The sequence below is a fragment of the Aptenodytes forsteri genome, unplaced genomic scaffold, assembly GCF_000699145.1.
Source record: "Aptenodytes forsteri isolate BGI_AS27 unplaced genomic scaffold, ASM69914v1 Scaffold2, whole genome shotgun sequence".
Classification (NCBI taxonomy): Eukaryota; Metazoa; Chordata; class Aves; order Sphenisciformes; family Spheniscidae; genus Aptenodytes; species Aptenodytes forsteri.
In genome coordinates, this window is record NW_008795695.1 from 7815423 (window position 1) to 7830426 (window position 15004).

The 15004-nt window shown below is 42.9% G+C and overlaps 1 protein-coding gene across 1 annotated transcript in view; it reads left to right on the plus strand.

Moving 5' to 3' along the window:
- Positions 1-15004, plus strand: part of SON (SON DNA binding protein) — a 41832-nt gene that overhangs the window by 1651 nt on the left and 25177 nt on the right. Inside the window, exons 2-3 of the mRNA XM_009283074.1 lie at positions 492-658; positions 3142-14052. Of these exons, the coding sequence (XP_009281349.1) occupies positions 492-658; positions 3142-14052 (11078 nt within the window). The remainder of the gene's footprint in view (positions 1-491; positions 659-3141; positions 14053-15004) is intronic.

The following is a 15004-nucleotide window of genomic DNA, read 5'->3' on the forward strand; positions in this document are numbered from 1 at the left end:
GGGAGGGAAGGGGCGGGCGGAAGAACGCGTTGTCTCCTGGCGAACGCGCCACCCGTTTTCACTCACGGGTTTTCGGTGTTGGTCTCTCGTGTCGGGGCAAGAGGGGAAGGGGTGAGCGTCTGTGCGATTTGTCTTACATTTAAGCTCGCCTAGTTTTCCCCAGCCTTATCTCGCAAAGTAAGCAAAATCTGCTGGAGAAGAGCGAGTGATGGGTGCTTATTTTGTGAGGGGAGCCTATGCAAGCATGGGGACTGTGGCACATTCGAGAACATGTTTTACTCCCTTGTGCCTAGTATTCAGTTGTCACAACGTGTTCTGTTCTGAATAAGTGAAAGTTAATCAAAAGGTACATGTTTCACTAAAAGCATGGCTTCTTCAGGAGGCTGAAATATTGTTGAAGGGTTGAGTATAATAAATGCTTATGAATTAAAAAAAAAAAGTCAAAAAAGGCTCAAAGTTGCTTGTATTATGTTGATATTTTTTTTGGTTAGTGGAAAGGTAGAAGGCCAGCCCAATGGTGACACAATCCCAGCTGAGCAAGCCAACCCTTCAGATGACACTGTTGCTGTTGCTGGGAGTCGTCAGAATGATCAGATAGTGCAGAAAATAGAGGAAGTGCTCTCTGGAGCCCTTGATACAGAGCTGCAGTGCAAATCAGGTAAATGAAAACACATTTGGCAAATATGTTCTTGTTTAAGAAGGTTGTCATAGTGCTTAAAATGGAATCAATTTTACAGAGATGGAAAAAGTACTTTTCAGTACTCTCACCAAGCTTCATCTGACAAGTTGTATGTTTATTGTAATGTTTGTTAAGTATTTTTTTTGTCTACTGTGATTTACAACCATAGATGGACAGAGAAATACTTAATTTTAAAACTGAAGCTGGTTATTATGAAAGCATTACTTAGTGTGTGAAAAAGTTATTTTTCTTTTTTCTCCATTAAAATAATGCTAAAATTTATAAATAATATCCATATATATAATTGTGCTTTATTTTGTAAATACCTACTTCAGGGTCTCTCTCTCTCTCTCTCTCTCTCTCTCACAAACAAAGCTGGTACTGATGGATAGAAGCATTTTTTGGTGTGTTGTTTTGGATTGGTTTGCAAGATTATTTCTTAAAATCATTTATTAGAGTTCAGAACTGTATGATTCACTGGTCTGTCAGAGTAAGATGCTTTGTTGTTTTAAAATGAATAACGCACTTATTTTTAAAATGTGGATACTCAGATTGCAATCTTCCAAAGGTTAAGAAATTTTTATGTAGCAATCTCCTTCCAAAGTTAAGAAATTTTTATGTAGCAATCTCATAATTTCAATAAATTACTGGATTTATTATGCCAAAAAGTTGCATATGAGTATCCCTTCTTCATGGGACTAGCCCTTTCTGTAAAATTTCTGAATTGGGAGAGTTAGTGAGAGGAAGGCTCTAATTACTGCATTTCTAATTTTTTGGAGTTGAAACAAAGGTGACTGCTATGTGCTTGGTAAGTACAGCTCCAGCGTGATTTTTTTTTTTCCTTTTTTTTGAGAAGCAGTGTAGAAAATTGTTTATTTCAGGGATTCTGTTTGCAAGGTTTTGGAATTGCTTTTTCTTTCTTTTATGCACAGTGGCTTGTTTACCTTGAGCATTTTCAACAGTCTTTCACTTAATGCTGTACAAGCAGCATTTTAGGCTGGCACCTGGGTGGTTTTTTTCATATTTTTGTTCTTCTGTCGTGGAAGAATGAGGCAAGCAAACACGGTAATAAATAAGTGAGACCTATTAACCTGGAAGTTAATAAACTTAATCTATGGTAAATGTTCCCACTGTTCATATCTGGAAAGGAGTTAACGTTGCTGTTGAACAACAGAGATTATCTGAAAATGCTGTGTAGAAAAGGTCATTTGACTCTGCTTTATTGTCCTCTTTCATTGCATTCATAACAATGTTGGTAGAAACACTATTTTTTGTTAAGCTGTTTATTCTGTACAAATGTGTGTGCTTAAAACTACCTGAGATATACTTGTTTATGGAATCTTAAGTCATGTTTATTTAATGGTATTGCAATTACCAACAGTTTTTGAATGATTTTGCATTGTTTACTTGAAAGAGTATGCTTTGTAATCACAGCCAGATTATAAATTGGAGAATCCATATTGCTGCACTGGCCAGTATAAATATAATCACTGAAGATAACATGCAAGCAGACTTGAATATATAGCTCATATTTAACAGAAATTATAACAAGTTGCCTTTAATAGAAGTACCTGTCATGAAAACATGGCACTAGATCCAAAGAAGGGTAAGAACCTAACACAGGTTAAATTCAGAGGGAAATGAGGTATAGAATTAAAAGAAGATGATCGAAACCTCAGTCTTCCTCTTTTCTTTCCCCGTCAGTGATTGCTTGTCCCTGTAGTCACCTGAATTTATTAGTTACTTTCGTGTTTGAAGCAAAAGCTCTATTAGGTACTTGCAGGTTTGCAGTTGCTTGTGGCAACTGCAATCCAGTCTGAGCAGCTGGTTGCCTGCAATGCCTTAAAGTTTGTTTGGGATTGGGGAAGTAGATGCTGTTTCCTCAAATTTGTTTGAAGAACTTAGTCAGTGAGGAACTTAATCAGTAAATACACTTAGATAATTTCTAACACACTAGTAATATTGGGTTCACTCACAAGCTAAAGCATAGTAGGGGATAATGGGCTGGCCACTTTTTATACAGTAAGCATATCACCACTTAGATAAATTGTCTGGAAAATGGGAGTTCTTGTTTCACTTCCATGTGCAGCTTGGTGTAGCTTAAAAGCACATCTCCAGCCTCCTGGAAGAATGCACTGCCCAGTTGAATATAGGTGGAAGTATATCCAACTACTTCTTGAAAGAGTCATGTTCTCACTGGAACTGTATTGCTGACCTAGAAGATTTGGTTAACTTTTTGAAAGAAGAATTAGTTATTTTTACTTAAAGCGACTCTTGAGAGGAACGGTAAGAGGGCTGAAAAGGGAGTGTGTGCTATTTGTGTAAGGTAGTTCAGTGAAGAAGGCATGGGTTTCAAGTTTAAATTTTTTGTACCTCTTGTCCATGTACTTGGTCGCTAGTCTAAAAGAATTTTAAAATGTAGTTTTAATAACAATTACAAGGAAAATATTATTTTTTTCTAGATGTAGACAAAAATACTGTGAAAAATAGTACTCAGTCTACAAAAAGAAGCTCTACTGCTGAAGATGAAATTCCTAGGAAAAAATCAAAGAAGAACAAGAAACACAAAAGCAAGAAGAAGAAGAAAAAGAAGAAGAAAAGGAAGAAAGAGAAAAAGCATAAAAAGCAGCCAAAGGAGTCAAAGTTGAGTACACGTCATGGAGAACATGCAGACTCACAGCCTGCTGCTCACTTGATGCCAGAGAAATCAAGCTCCAAACTAAGTGTACAGCATGGAGGATTTGGAGATGCAAATCTGGCTGTCCACGTGCAGCCAGAAGAACTGTGCTTAAAAGCAAGTGAGGAGCTTGATAGACAAGCTTTAGGACTTGTTTCTCATTCAAGAACTGATTCTCAGCAATCTACGGAAAACCTTGGAAGTGAGACGGGGACTTTGTGTGCAACAAATCCTCCATTTAATTTAGAAGCCAGCCAATCTGATATCCAAGAAAATGCTAGTATAACTCAAACTAAAATTTGCACTAAAGAACAACAAGTTGAACAGTCTCATGAAAATATTTATCCTATAGCTATTAATGCAAGTGAAAAGGGTGTTCTTGTTGATACTGGAAATGATACTTCATCTAGCATCCCATCTGGAGTTGCCAATAAATCTGAAATTCAGAAAGATTCAGCAGCAACTCTAGCTTCAGAGGTAATAGAAGCACTAAAAGGTTCAGAAGTTATTTTGAAATCTAAAGGCACTGGGGAAGTAAAAGCTTTGGATACAGCTCTTGAGTCTGAAACCATGGAGGTGTTGAAATATTCAGAAGCATCTCTACAATCTGTGGCACAGGGGGGAACAAAAGAGTTAGAAGCAACTTCAGAATCTGTGTCTTTGGCAAGTGATGCGACAACAATTCTGAAATCTGCAAATCAGGCAGATCTGAATACTGTGAAGGTAGCTCACATGTCTGTGGCCACGGAAGAAGTGAAAATTCCAGGAGCAACTGAAAAATCTCTGCATATGGAAAATGTGAAAAATGTGGAAAGATCTTTGGAATTAGGGGGTGTGAGTAGAACTTTGGAGCCAGCCCTGAAGCCCTCAGTTATATCTGATAATTTGAGAGTGACGCAGTGCAGCCCCATGGAGGGTTCAAGTGTCTTGAAGGCAGATGTACCTTTGCAACATCTTTTTAAAATATCTGCAGCGACTGCTGTGACCCAGGTGGAAATAAAAAGTGCCAAAATACCCATGGGACCAGGAGCTGTTACAGAAGTGAAGGATATTGAACCAGCTAGAAGCTCTGCACATATGGAAAATGTGAAAGCTTTGGAAGAAGCTCTGCAGCCAATTGCTGTAGTAAAACCCAAAACTTCAGAAACAATCATGGAAGCTGTGGGTGTTACAGCAAAAGATGTCAAAGCAGCTCGAGAATGTCTGCAAGTTGAAGCAGTCAAAGATGTGGAAGGTACCACTGATCCTGCAACAGTGCTGAATGCATCAGGAGTGTTCCTACAAGCTAAAGTCTTGACAGAAACAAGAAGTGTGGATAGAACCCAGGAATCTGCACGTCCAGCAGATGTGAATGTGGTTGCAGAGGCAAAAGGTTTAAGAGCAACTTTAGAACCCGTAGCAGTTGTGCAGACCTTCATTCCCCGAACAACTCCAGAAATCCAGATGGCGGAGGGTTTTAAAGGTCCACGAGCAACCGTGGAAGTTGCAGCACTAACAGGAGTAAAAGGTCGAGAAACAAGTCAAGCTACTCTGCAACTAGAAAATACTAATGCTTCAAAAATTTCAGAATCTACTCTTAAGCCTGTAGCTGTAACAGAGGCAAAAGATTCAGAAGGTACTTCATTACTGAGACAACCACAAGAGCTGAGAGAATCAAGATATGAGAGTGAGTCACATGTGAGAGGTTTGGAAGGAACTCCCCTGTCTTTGCAGAAAGAAGACGTGAAAGGTTCAGGAGGAGTCCTAAGACCAGTGGCTATGGTGGAAGCAAAAACTTTGAAAACAGCTTCACTGTCTTTGCAGATGGAAGGTGTGAAAGCTTCAGAAGAAGCTGTGCGTTGTGGGACTATGACCAGAGGTTTACCAGCAACACTAGATTCAACAGTGGTGTCAAAAGGTTCAGAAATAAATCTAGGTAGTATGGCAGGAGTAGAAGCAGGCTCAGATGCTGGTCTCCGAGCTATGAAAGTCGGATCTGTGAGGCCAGTGAAAAGTTTAGAAACGACTACAGGACCTGTAGCAGAGACAGAAAGGAAAGATTCAGAAGCGGACCTTGACAAAGCTGGGACAGAGACGAAGACATCTTCATCACACCTGCCCATGAGAGGTGTGAGAGATTTAGGAGATCTAGCATCTGTAGGTATGGCAAAGATACAAGCTTTGGAAGCAGTCTTGCAGCCTGGAGCCCTTGCAGTGGCAAGGGGCTTAGGAGAAGATGTGTGTTCTGAAGCCAAAATGGGTAGCAAAGTCTCGGAAGCAAGTCCAGGACTTCTTGCCTTAGAAGAAAGGTCAGAAAGAATTCCTGAATCTGTGGTTCCATGTGTAAGCATAGAACCAGTTAGAGAGTCTGAGGCATTAGGAGGAATGATGCATTTGAAAACCACAGCAGAGAAAGAACCAAAACATGCAGAAACAGTTGTAGAACCTCTTGGTGCAAGCAAAACAGAGTGTTCTGTCATTTCACAGTCTCAGGTCATGACACATACAAGAACCTCACAAACTGAGGTGGTAGGGGAGATAAAGGATTCTGAACTACCTACCAGTTCTGCCACTGTAGAAGTGAGAGGTCTAGACAACTTGTCAGAAGTTGAGGCAGTTGCGGAGGTAAAAGATGTGGAAGTGAGATCAAAAACTTCACACTTAACACAGACGAAAAATTTGGAAATGGTTGTGGGATCTGAAAGAAGGACACTAATGCAAGGCTTGGGAAGGACATTGGCATCTGAGGTGGTTAGAGAAATGAGGCATTCTGAAGTTGCTCCAGAAGATCCAAACAAAGCAAAGACAAGGAGCAAAGAAGCAATACTAGAACCTGTGCAAACAGTGACGATGCAAACTTTAGAAACAAGTTCAAAATCTGTACGGGAACAAATAGTAGGTCATTCAGAAGCAGTATTAGAGTCTTTGCCTAGAGTGGAAGAAAAAACTGTGGCATCAGAAATAGTGACAGAAGTGAGAAACTTGAAAGGAACTTTGGAATCTAAGATTTTGACAGATGTGAGAACTCAGGGACCTACTGTAGAATATATAATTGCAACAAGGAGGACAAGCACAAAAAAAAATGAGCCCTCGCTTATCAGTGTAAAAGATTTGGAAGAAGCTTCAGAAACAGAGAAAGCAGTGAAAGCAAAATATTTGGAGCCAGCGTCAGAAGCTAGAGAAGTGAGGTTGTTGGAAAGTATGAAAGAGTCTGCAACAACAGAGGTGAAAGGTTCTGAAACAGTCAAAGAACCTGAGGTACACATGGATATCGAAGGTTTGGAAACTTCCCAAAAGTCTGGAAACGTGGGGGCGATGAATGTTTTAGAGGATGCTTCAGAAACTGTTCCAGAATCTTTGCACACTGAAAAGCAAGAACATCTGCAAGCAGTTCTAGAAGCAAAACCTGCTGCAGAATGGAAGAGTACAGAAGAGGCTCCAGAAATCTTGAGTGCTACTGAAATGAAATCTGCTGAAGCAGTTCCAAAACCAGGGGACATGAAAGATCTGGAAACAACATTGGAACATGAAGTGGCAGCAGAAGTACAATATGCAGAAGGGGTGCAGGGTCAACAAATGGAGGATGTGAGAGTTCCAGGTCAAGCTCAGGAATGTGAGATACTGGTTGAGAAGAAAGATGCAGACCAAACTCAAGTATCCGAGCCTTTAATAGCAGAAACAGTTTTTAGTTCTTCACAAGCAGCAGATGAAAAAGAATCAGCAGGGACTCCTGAATCTGAAATAATCGGAGACACAAAACAGTTGGAAGCAGCTCCAGCTTATGTTGCAGAAACAAAAGATTTGGAAACGGCTCCTCTTCCTGAGACTGTTGTAGAGCTGAAAGATGCAGAAGCAGCTGCGGGGTTGGAGGCAGAGACAAAAGATTTGGAAGCAGCTCCAGTGCCTGAGACTGTTACAGAAGCAGTTCCAGTACTTGTGGCAGAGGCAAGCCAGTCGGAAGTCATTCTACAGGCTGAGGCTGCCAAAGAAGCAACTCCAGAACAGGAGTCAGAGAAAAGAGATTCAGAAACATCCGACGTGCAACCTGATGTGGCAGCACGAATGAGGGAGACTCTGATGAGACTCGAGAAAGTTATTGAAAAAAGTAGCCATAGAAGCAGTGATAAAAAACATGATGCAAAGAAACAAAAAAGGAGTCGCTCCAAGTCTCAGTCCAGGTCTAGGAAGCGGAAGAAAAAATCAAGGTCCCGTTCTACTTCCAGGCGTTTGACCTCTAAAAGAGCACGTTCTAGGAGCAGAAACTATTCAGATTCCAGAAAAAAGCATTCCAAATCTAGATCCCGATCCGTGGAGAAGAGAGAGAGAAGAGTGTCTTCCCGGAGATCCAGGCGCAGACGTTCCAGGTCGTCTGACCGTTACAGGTCTAAATCCAGATCAGCAGAAAAGAGAGGGAGCAGGTTGTCCTCTGGGAGGTCCAGACGTAGACGTTCCAGGTCGTCTGACCACTACAGGTCTAAATCCAGATCAGTGGAAAAGCGACTGTCCTCCCGAAGGTCCAGACGTAGACGTTCCAGGTCATCTGACCGCTACAGGTCTAAGTCCAGGTCAGTGGAAAGGCGGCGGTCCTCGCGAAGGTCCGGGCGCAGACGCTCTAGGTCGTCTGACCGCTACAGGTCTAAGTCCAGGTCAGTGGAAAAGCGACTGTCCTCCCGAAGGTCTGGGCGCAGACGTTCCAGGTCTTCTGACCGCTACAGGTCTAAGTCTAGGTCAGTGGAAAAGCGACTGTCCTCCCGAAGGTCTGGGCGCAGACGTTCCAGGTCATCTGACCGCTACAGGTCTAAATCACGGTCAGTGGAAAAGAGGGGGAGCAGGTTGTCCTCCTGGAGATCCCGCCGCAGACGTTCCAGGTCCTCTGACCGTTCTAAATCTAGATCCAGGTCTTCAGAAAAGAGAGGGGGCAAAGAATACTCGTGGAGATTCAGACATAGAGGGTCTGGTTCCTCTGATCATTCGAAATCTAGGTCAAGATCTGTTGAGAAGAGAGGTCGGAAGGCATCTCTGCGGAGGTCTAAACGTCAGCGCTCGAAGTCCTCTGACCGTTACAAGTCTAGATCCAGATCAGTAGAAAAAAGAGATCGAAAGCAATCATCGCGGAAGTCTAAACGTCAGCGCTCAAAGTCCTCTGACCGTTACAAGTCTAGATCCAGATCAGTAGAAAAAAGAGATCGAAAGCAATCATCGCGGAAGTCTAAACGTCAGCGCTCAAAGTCCTCTGACCGTTACAAGTCTAGATCCAAATCAGTGGAAAAAAAGAAGGAGTCCTCACGAAAATCTAAGCGTCGCCGCTCAAAATCTTCTGAACGTTACAAGTCTAGGTCTAGGTCTGTTGAAAAAAAGCGCAAGGAATCGTCAAAAAAATCCAAACGGAAACGTTCCAAGTCCTCTGATAGTATTAAGTCAAGGTCCAAATCTATAGAAAAAAGAGAGAGTAAGTTATCCTCAGTAAAGTGCAGTAGCAAGCGTGTGGAGTCTTCTGAACTTCAGGAGTCAACCAAATGTCTTGAAAAAGTAGAAGTTCCTGAACCTTCTTTTGCAAGTGAAGGCAAATCCTCTAATGGTCCCATGTCAGTAGCTTTGTCTGATGAAAGAATAAACGGCCCAGAGCTGCCGCCAGCATCCGAAAGTGGATTTTCCAAAACTTTTGATAGTCTTGAGAAAAGCTCCTCATCTGTTGAAAAAACAGCGGGTCTGCAGCCTTCTGTGATGTCTGAATTTGATAGCTCCAAAACCCCAGATGACCAAGAATTGAGATCCATGCCTGTGGAAAAAACACAGGTTTCAGAGCTTTCTGTGACATCTGAAAATGGATCAGCTGAAAAAGCAGTGGCTCTGGAGTCTTCATCACTACCTGAACTTACATACTCCACATCCAAGTCAAGATCCTCATCTGTTGAAAAAAAGGGAGATCCAGAAACTTCTTCAGTAACAGAATTTCAGCTCTCTGCATCCCATGAAGATGAGTCGAGATCTACCTCTCTCAAAGAAATAGAGGGTCCAGAGCCTCTTCTGACACTTGAAAGTGGATGCTCTATACCTTCTGATGATCACAAAACAATCTCCTCGTCCTCTGGAAAAACGGAGGTTCAGGGGTCTTCTCTGACATCTGAAAGTGTACTCTCTGACTTGTCCGATAGTCATGAATTGAGACATATCCCAGTTGAAAAAACAGAGCTTCAGAAGTTTTTGCAAGTACCTGAAAGTGAATCTTCCAAGTTGGCTGACAGCCCTGAGTCAAGGTCACTATCTTTTGAAACAGTAGAGGCTGAAAAACCTTTTCTAGCACCTGAAGTTACATGCTCTGTGTTCCCTGATGTCTGTGAGTCAGCTTCCTTGCCTATTGAAAAGAGCCAGATGCAGGAGCCTTCTCTGGCTTCTGACAGTGGATGCTTCAAGTCTCCTGATGGACATGAATCGGGATCCAGCTTTGCTGCACAAAAAGAGGAGCTTCCGTTGATGTCTGAAGGTGGGTCCTTCAAGTCACCTGATGGAAATGAACAAAGATCTTTATCTGTTGAAAAAGTCAAGGCTCCAGATGTTTCCCTGACAACTGAGTGTGGTCCTGTTGATATCTCGGATGACCTCATTTCAGCATCATCTCTTGAAAAAATGCGGGAAGTTGTACTGATGACTGTAGGACAAAGCTGCAAGTCTTCTGAAGTTCATGAGTCCAGATCATCTGTTGACAAAGATCTAGATGGTCCGACGCTTTCACAAATACTTGAAATTGACTGCTCTGAATCTTCTGAAATGCATGAATCAAGATGCCTGCCTGCTGGAAAAATAGAGGGTGCAGGATCTTTCTTGATGTCTAAAAGTGGAATTCCTGTGTGCCATGATGGCCATAAATCAAAACACAATTACTTTGAGAAAACAGAAAGTGCAGAACTGTCATCGGCGTCTGAGCTTAGGTGTTCTGTCTTCCCTGAAGGCTATGAATTGACATCCACTGCAGTTGAAAAAATGGAGATACAGAAGCCGCCTCTCCTGCTGGAAAGTGGGTTCTCCAAGTCTGCTGATGTTTGTGAATCAGTAAGCACACCTACTGAAAAACTACAGGCCTCAGTGACTTCTATGATGTCTGAAGGTGGGCTTTTCCTGTTGCCTGGTAGTCATGAATTAAGGCCTATCCCTGCTGAAAAAGTAGAGGTGCAAAAGTCATCTGAACTGGTATCTATTGCATCCCCTGATGGCCACAAGTTGCAGTCTGCCTATGATGAAGAAACACAGGTGCAGGAGCCACCTCTGATACTGGAAAGCAGATGTTCTGTTTCCTCTGATGGTCATGAGTTGACATCCACCCCTTTTGAAAAAGTTGAGGTAGAGGAGCCTTCTGAAATGTCTGAAAATGAATACACAATAGGGCTTGATGGCCCAGAGTTGACATCAACCCCTGCTGAAAAAACAGAGATGAGGGAACTTTATCGGATGTCTGAAGAAAGATGTTCAGTGTCCATTGAGAACCAGGAGTTGCGGTCACCCTCTGTTGAAAAAATAGAAGTGCAAAAGCCTGCTCTGACACCTGAAAATGAATATGCTGTATCTTGGGAGGGACGGGAGTTGAGATCTAGCTCTTGTGAAAAGGCAGAGATGCAGGAGGCTTCTGTAGTACCTGACAATGAATATGCTGTGTCTTCTGAAGATCATGACTTGCCATCTTCCATTGCTGAAAAACCAGAGGTACAGGAGTGTTCTCTGCTGTCTGAAAATGAATATGCTGTATCTCCTGAGGGCCAGGAGATGACAGCCAGCCCTGCTGAAAAAGAGGTGCAGGAACCTTCTCTGACATCTGACAGTGAATATACCATCTTCCCTGAAGGCCAAAGATTACAGTCTACCCTTGCTGAAAAAACAGTGGTGCAGGAGCCTTCACTAATATCAGACAGTCAATATGCTGCATCCCCCGAAGGGCAGGAGTCGCTCTCTGCTCTTACTGAAAAAACAGAGGTGCAGGAGTGTTCTTTGCTCTCTGAAAATGAGTATGATATATCCCCTGAAGGCCACGATTTGAGATCCAGTCCTGTTGAAAAAGAAGAAATGGAGGAACCTTCTGAAACATCTGAAAGTGAAAGTTCAATGTCCACTGATAGCCGGGAGTTGCAGTCTACTGTTGTTGGAAAAACAGAGGTGCAGGAGTTGTCTTTGATGTCTGAAGGTGAATGTGCCATGTCCCCTGAAGGTGAGGAGCTGCAGTCTAGCCCTGCTGAAAAAGTAGAGGCTAAGGAACCTTCTCTGACATCTGAAAATGAACATGCTCTGTCCCCTGAAGAATATGAATCAAGATTGACTCATGCTGAGAAAACAGAGGGTATGGATTCTTCTTTGACATCTGAAAATGACCATCTTTTGTCTTTTGAGAGCCAGGAGGTAAGATTCACCCCTATTCAAAAAGCAGATGTGCGGGAGCTTTCTCTAACACCTGAAAATGAACACGCAGCATCCCCTGATGGCCAGGAGTTGAGATTCCCCACTGTTGGAAAAGTAGGCAGTCTTGAACCTTTGACGCTAAACGATAGAGCCTCCATGTCCCCTGATGACAGTGACTTGAAATCCATCCCTGTTGAAAAAATGGATGACGCAATGCCTTCTTTAATGCCTGAACGTGGGTGCTCCATGTCCCCTGATGGCTACAGTGTGAAATCTGGCCCCGGTGAAGAAACAGAGGATCTAGAGCCCTCTTTGATATCTGAACGTAGACATTCTACATCCTCATATCAGGAAGGTCATGAGCTGAAATCTCCCATGGAGGAAGAGGGTCTAGAGTCCTCTTTGACTTCTGAACATAGACGATCTGTGTCCCCTGAGGGCCATGACCAGAAATCTACTATAGATGAAGAAATGGATGATCTGGAGCCCTCTTTGACATCTGAACATAGGCGCTCCACGTCCCCTGATGAGCATGAGTCAAGATCTAGCATTGGTGAAGAAGTAGAGTATCTGGAGCAGCCTTTGACAACGGAACGTAGATGCTCCGTGTCCTCTGATGAGCATGAGTCAAGGTCTACTACTGGGGAAGAAGTAGAGGATGCAGAACCCTCCTTCACAGCTGAACGAAGAGACTCCACATCCTCTGATGAGCGTGAGTCGAGGTCTACTGCTGGTGAAGATATAGAAGATGGGGAGCCCTCTTTGACAGGTGAACGTAGACACTCCACATCCTCTGATGACCGTGAGTCAAGGTCTACAACTGGTGAAGAAATAGAGGATTTGGAACCTTCTTTGACAGCTGAACATAGACGTTCCATGTCTCCTGATGGACGTGAGTCAAGGTCAACCACTGGTGAAGAAGCAGAGGACCGGGAGCTCTCTTTGACAGCTGAACGTAGACACTCCACATCCTCAGATGAACATGAGTCGAGGTCTACCACTGCTGAAGATGTGGAGGATATGGAACCCTCCTTGACAGCTGAACGAAGAGATTCCACATCATCGGACGAGCATGAGTCAAGGTCTACCACTGGTGAAGAAGCAGACGATATGGAACCCTCTTTGACAACTGAACACAGACGTTCCACATCCCCTGATGGGCGTGAATCAAGGTCTACCACTGGTGAAGAAGTAGATGATATGGAGCCCTCCTTGACAGCTGAACGAAGAGACTCCACATCATCAGATGAGCATGAGTCAAGGTCTACCACTGGTGAAGAGTGTGAGGATGTGGAGCCCTCTTTGGCAGATGAAGATAAACAGGATTCTATGCCTCTTGAGAGGCTGGAGGAACAGGACTCTTCCTTTATACCCGAAAGTAGGCGTTCTGAGTCTTCTGAACGTGAAAAATCTAGATCCAAATCTGTTGATAAAGTATCTGACAAAGAGTCTTCACGAAGATCTATAAGCAGACGCTCAAAATCTCTTACTCGCCAAAAGAGTCGATCCACATCTGTTGAAAAAGCAGCAGACAAAGAGTCTTCACGGAGATCTAGACGTAGACGTTCTAGGTCTACTGCTCACCAGAAGAGTAGATCCACATCTGTTGAAAAAACAGCAGATAAAGAATCTTCACGGAGGTCTAGGCGTAGACGCTCCAGGTCCACTGCTCGCCAAAGGAGTCGATCGACATCTGTTGAAAAAGCAGCAGACAAAGAGTCTTCGCGGAGGTCTAGACGTAGACGCTCCAGGTCCACTGCTCGCCAAAGGAGTCGATCCAAATCTGTTGAAAAAACAGCAGACAAAGAATCTTCACGGAGGTCTAGAAGCAGACGCTCCAGGTCCTCTCAGCGCAGATCCCAGAGGTATGATACAGAATCTCGCTCTAGACGGAATCGCTCCAGATCAGTAACACGGAGAAGAGCTTCAAGATCAAAATCCAATCGTCGCTCTCGGTCTAGCTCATTGTCACGTTCAAGGCACAGAAGGAGGAGTAGGTCAAGGTCAGCATCAAGAAGGCGGCGTTCTTTATCAAGAGACAGGCGTAAGAGATCTCAGAGAAATAGATCAAGATCTACTGACAGAAGAAGAAGAAGATCAGATTCAAGAGATCGTAGAATATCACTCAGATTACGGAGCAGGAGTCGAACACCTATTCGTCAAAGGCGATCAAGGTCCAGAGGAAGAAGGCGGAGCTCTAGTAGGTCACCAATTCGACTACGGAGATCAAGATCTTCAGGGAGAAGAAGATACAGCAGATCACCTGATCGTCGTAGGTCGAGGTCATCGGAACGATTTTCAAGCAGGTCACCTAAACGTCTTACAGACTTGGGTAAGTGATAATTCTATTTTCAGTAGTTCCATGGTTGGGCAATACTGTGTTCATTTACATAGTCTTACATACCTCTGTAGCATTCATAAGGAATTTCTTAGAAGTCATTTTGTACATTACTTTTAGGCAGTGACTTTCAGTAGGAACTTACGTGTTGGAGCTGAATCAACGTTTACCATTTGGATGAAAGTGCATTTAGAGCAGGTTATATCTTGGTTATAGAGCTTTCATACAAAGGTGGTATGTTGCAGTCTTGAGGAACACTGTTCACTGTAATGGTTAGTAAAGGCCAAGTACTCTGTAAGAAACTTAGGAATTTCTAGTTTTCCTGAGAACAAATTGGGCATGAAGGAACATTTGAAAGTGCCAGTTGGAGAGTTCTTAGCTCTGTCGTCACCTGTAATGCTTGTTTATCTGTTTTCATTACTCTGTCTTGCCTCTTTCCCATGGTAAGAACTTAATGGGAAGGGAGACTCGTTTCTGAAAATATTCCCAGACCCAGCTGATTGGAAAATAAAAGAAAAACTAATGAACTGCATCTTTTCTCTGTGACTGGAGGAAGAGAGGCCTTGTAGTTTCCTTGGGTAGTAAGTTACGTAAGGACAAAGAAGGTTTTAATTTTGAGATGAGCTCTTGTACACTGTGTGAGGAAGCCTCCTTTTGTGGACCTCAGGTTCTGATCCTTTCAGTCCTGTGTCATAAAGTTACCATGGAAGCCCCTCTACCAGAGAAGTATTTTTGTACAAAACATGAGAATTAATGAGCATCCTTGAATCTGCCTTCATGCTTTGATTATGCAGCAAATCTGTATCTATATACTTTTATGGCTTAAGAAGTAAAGGAATGTTACCCTTTTAGGATTTTTGTAAAGCTGTATGCTTGCAGAGATAGTGGTAACTCATTTATTTGCAAACTGGCAGATCAAATAAGATGTACTTTACTCCCTGTTTCT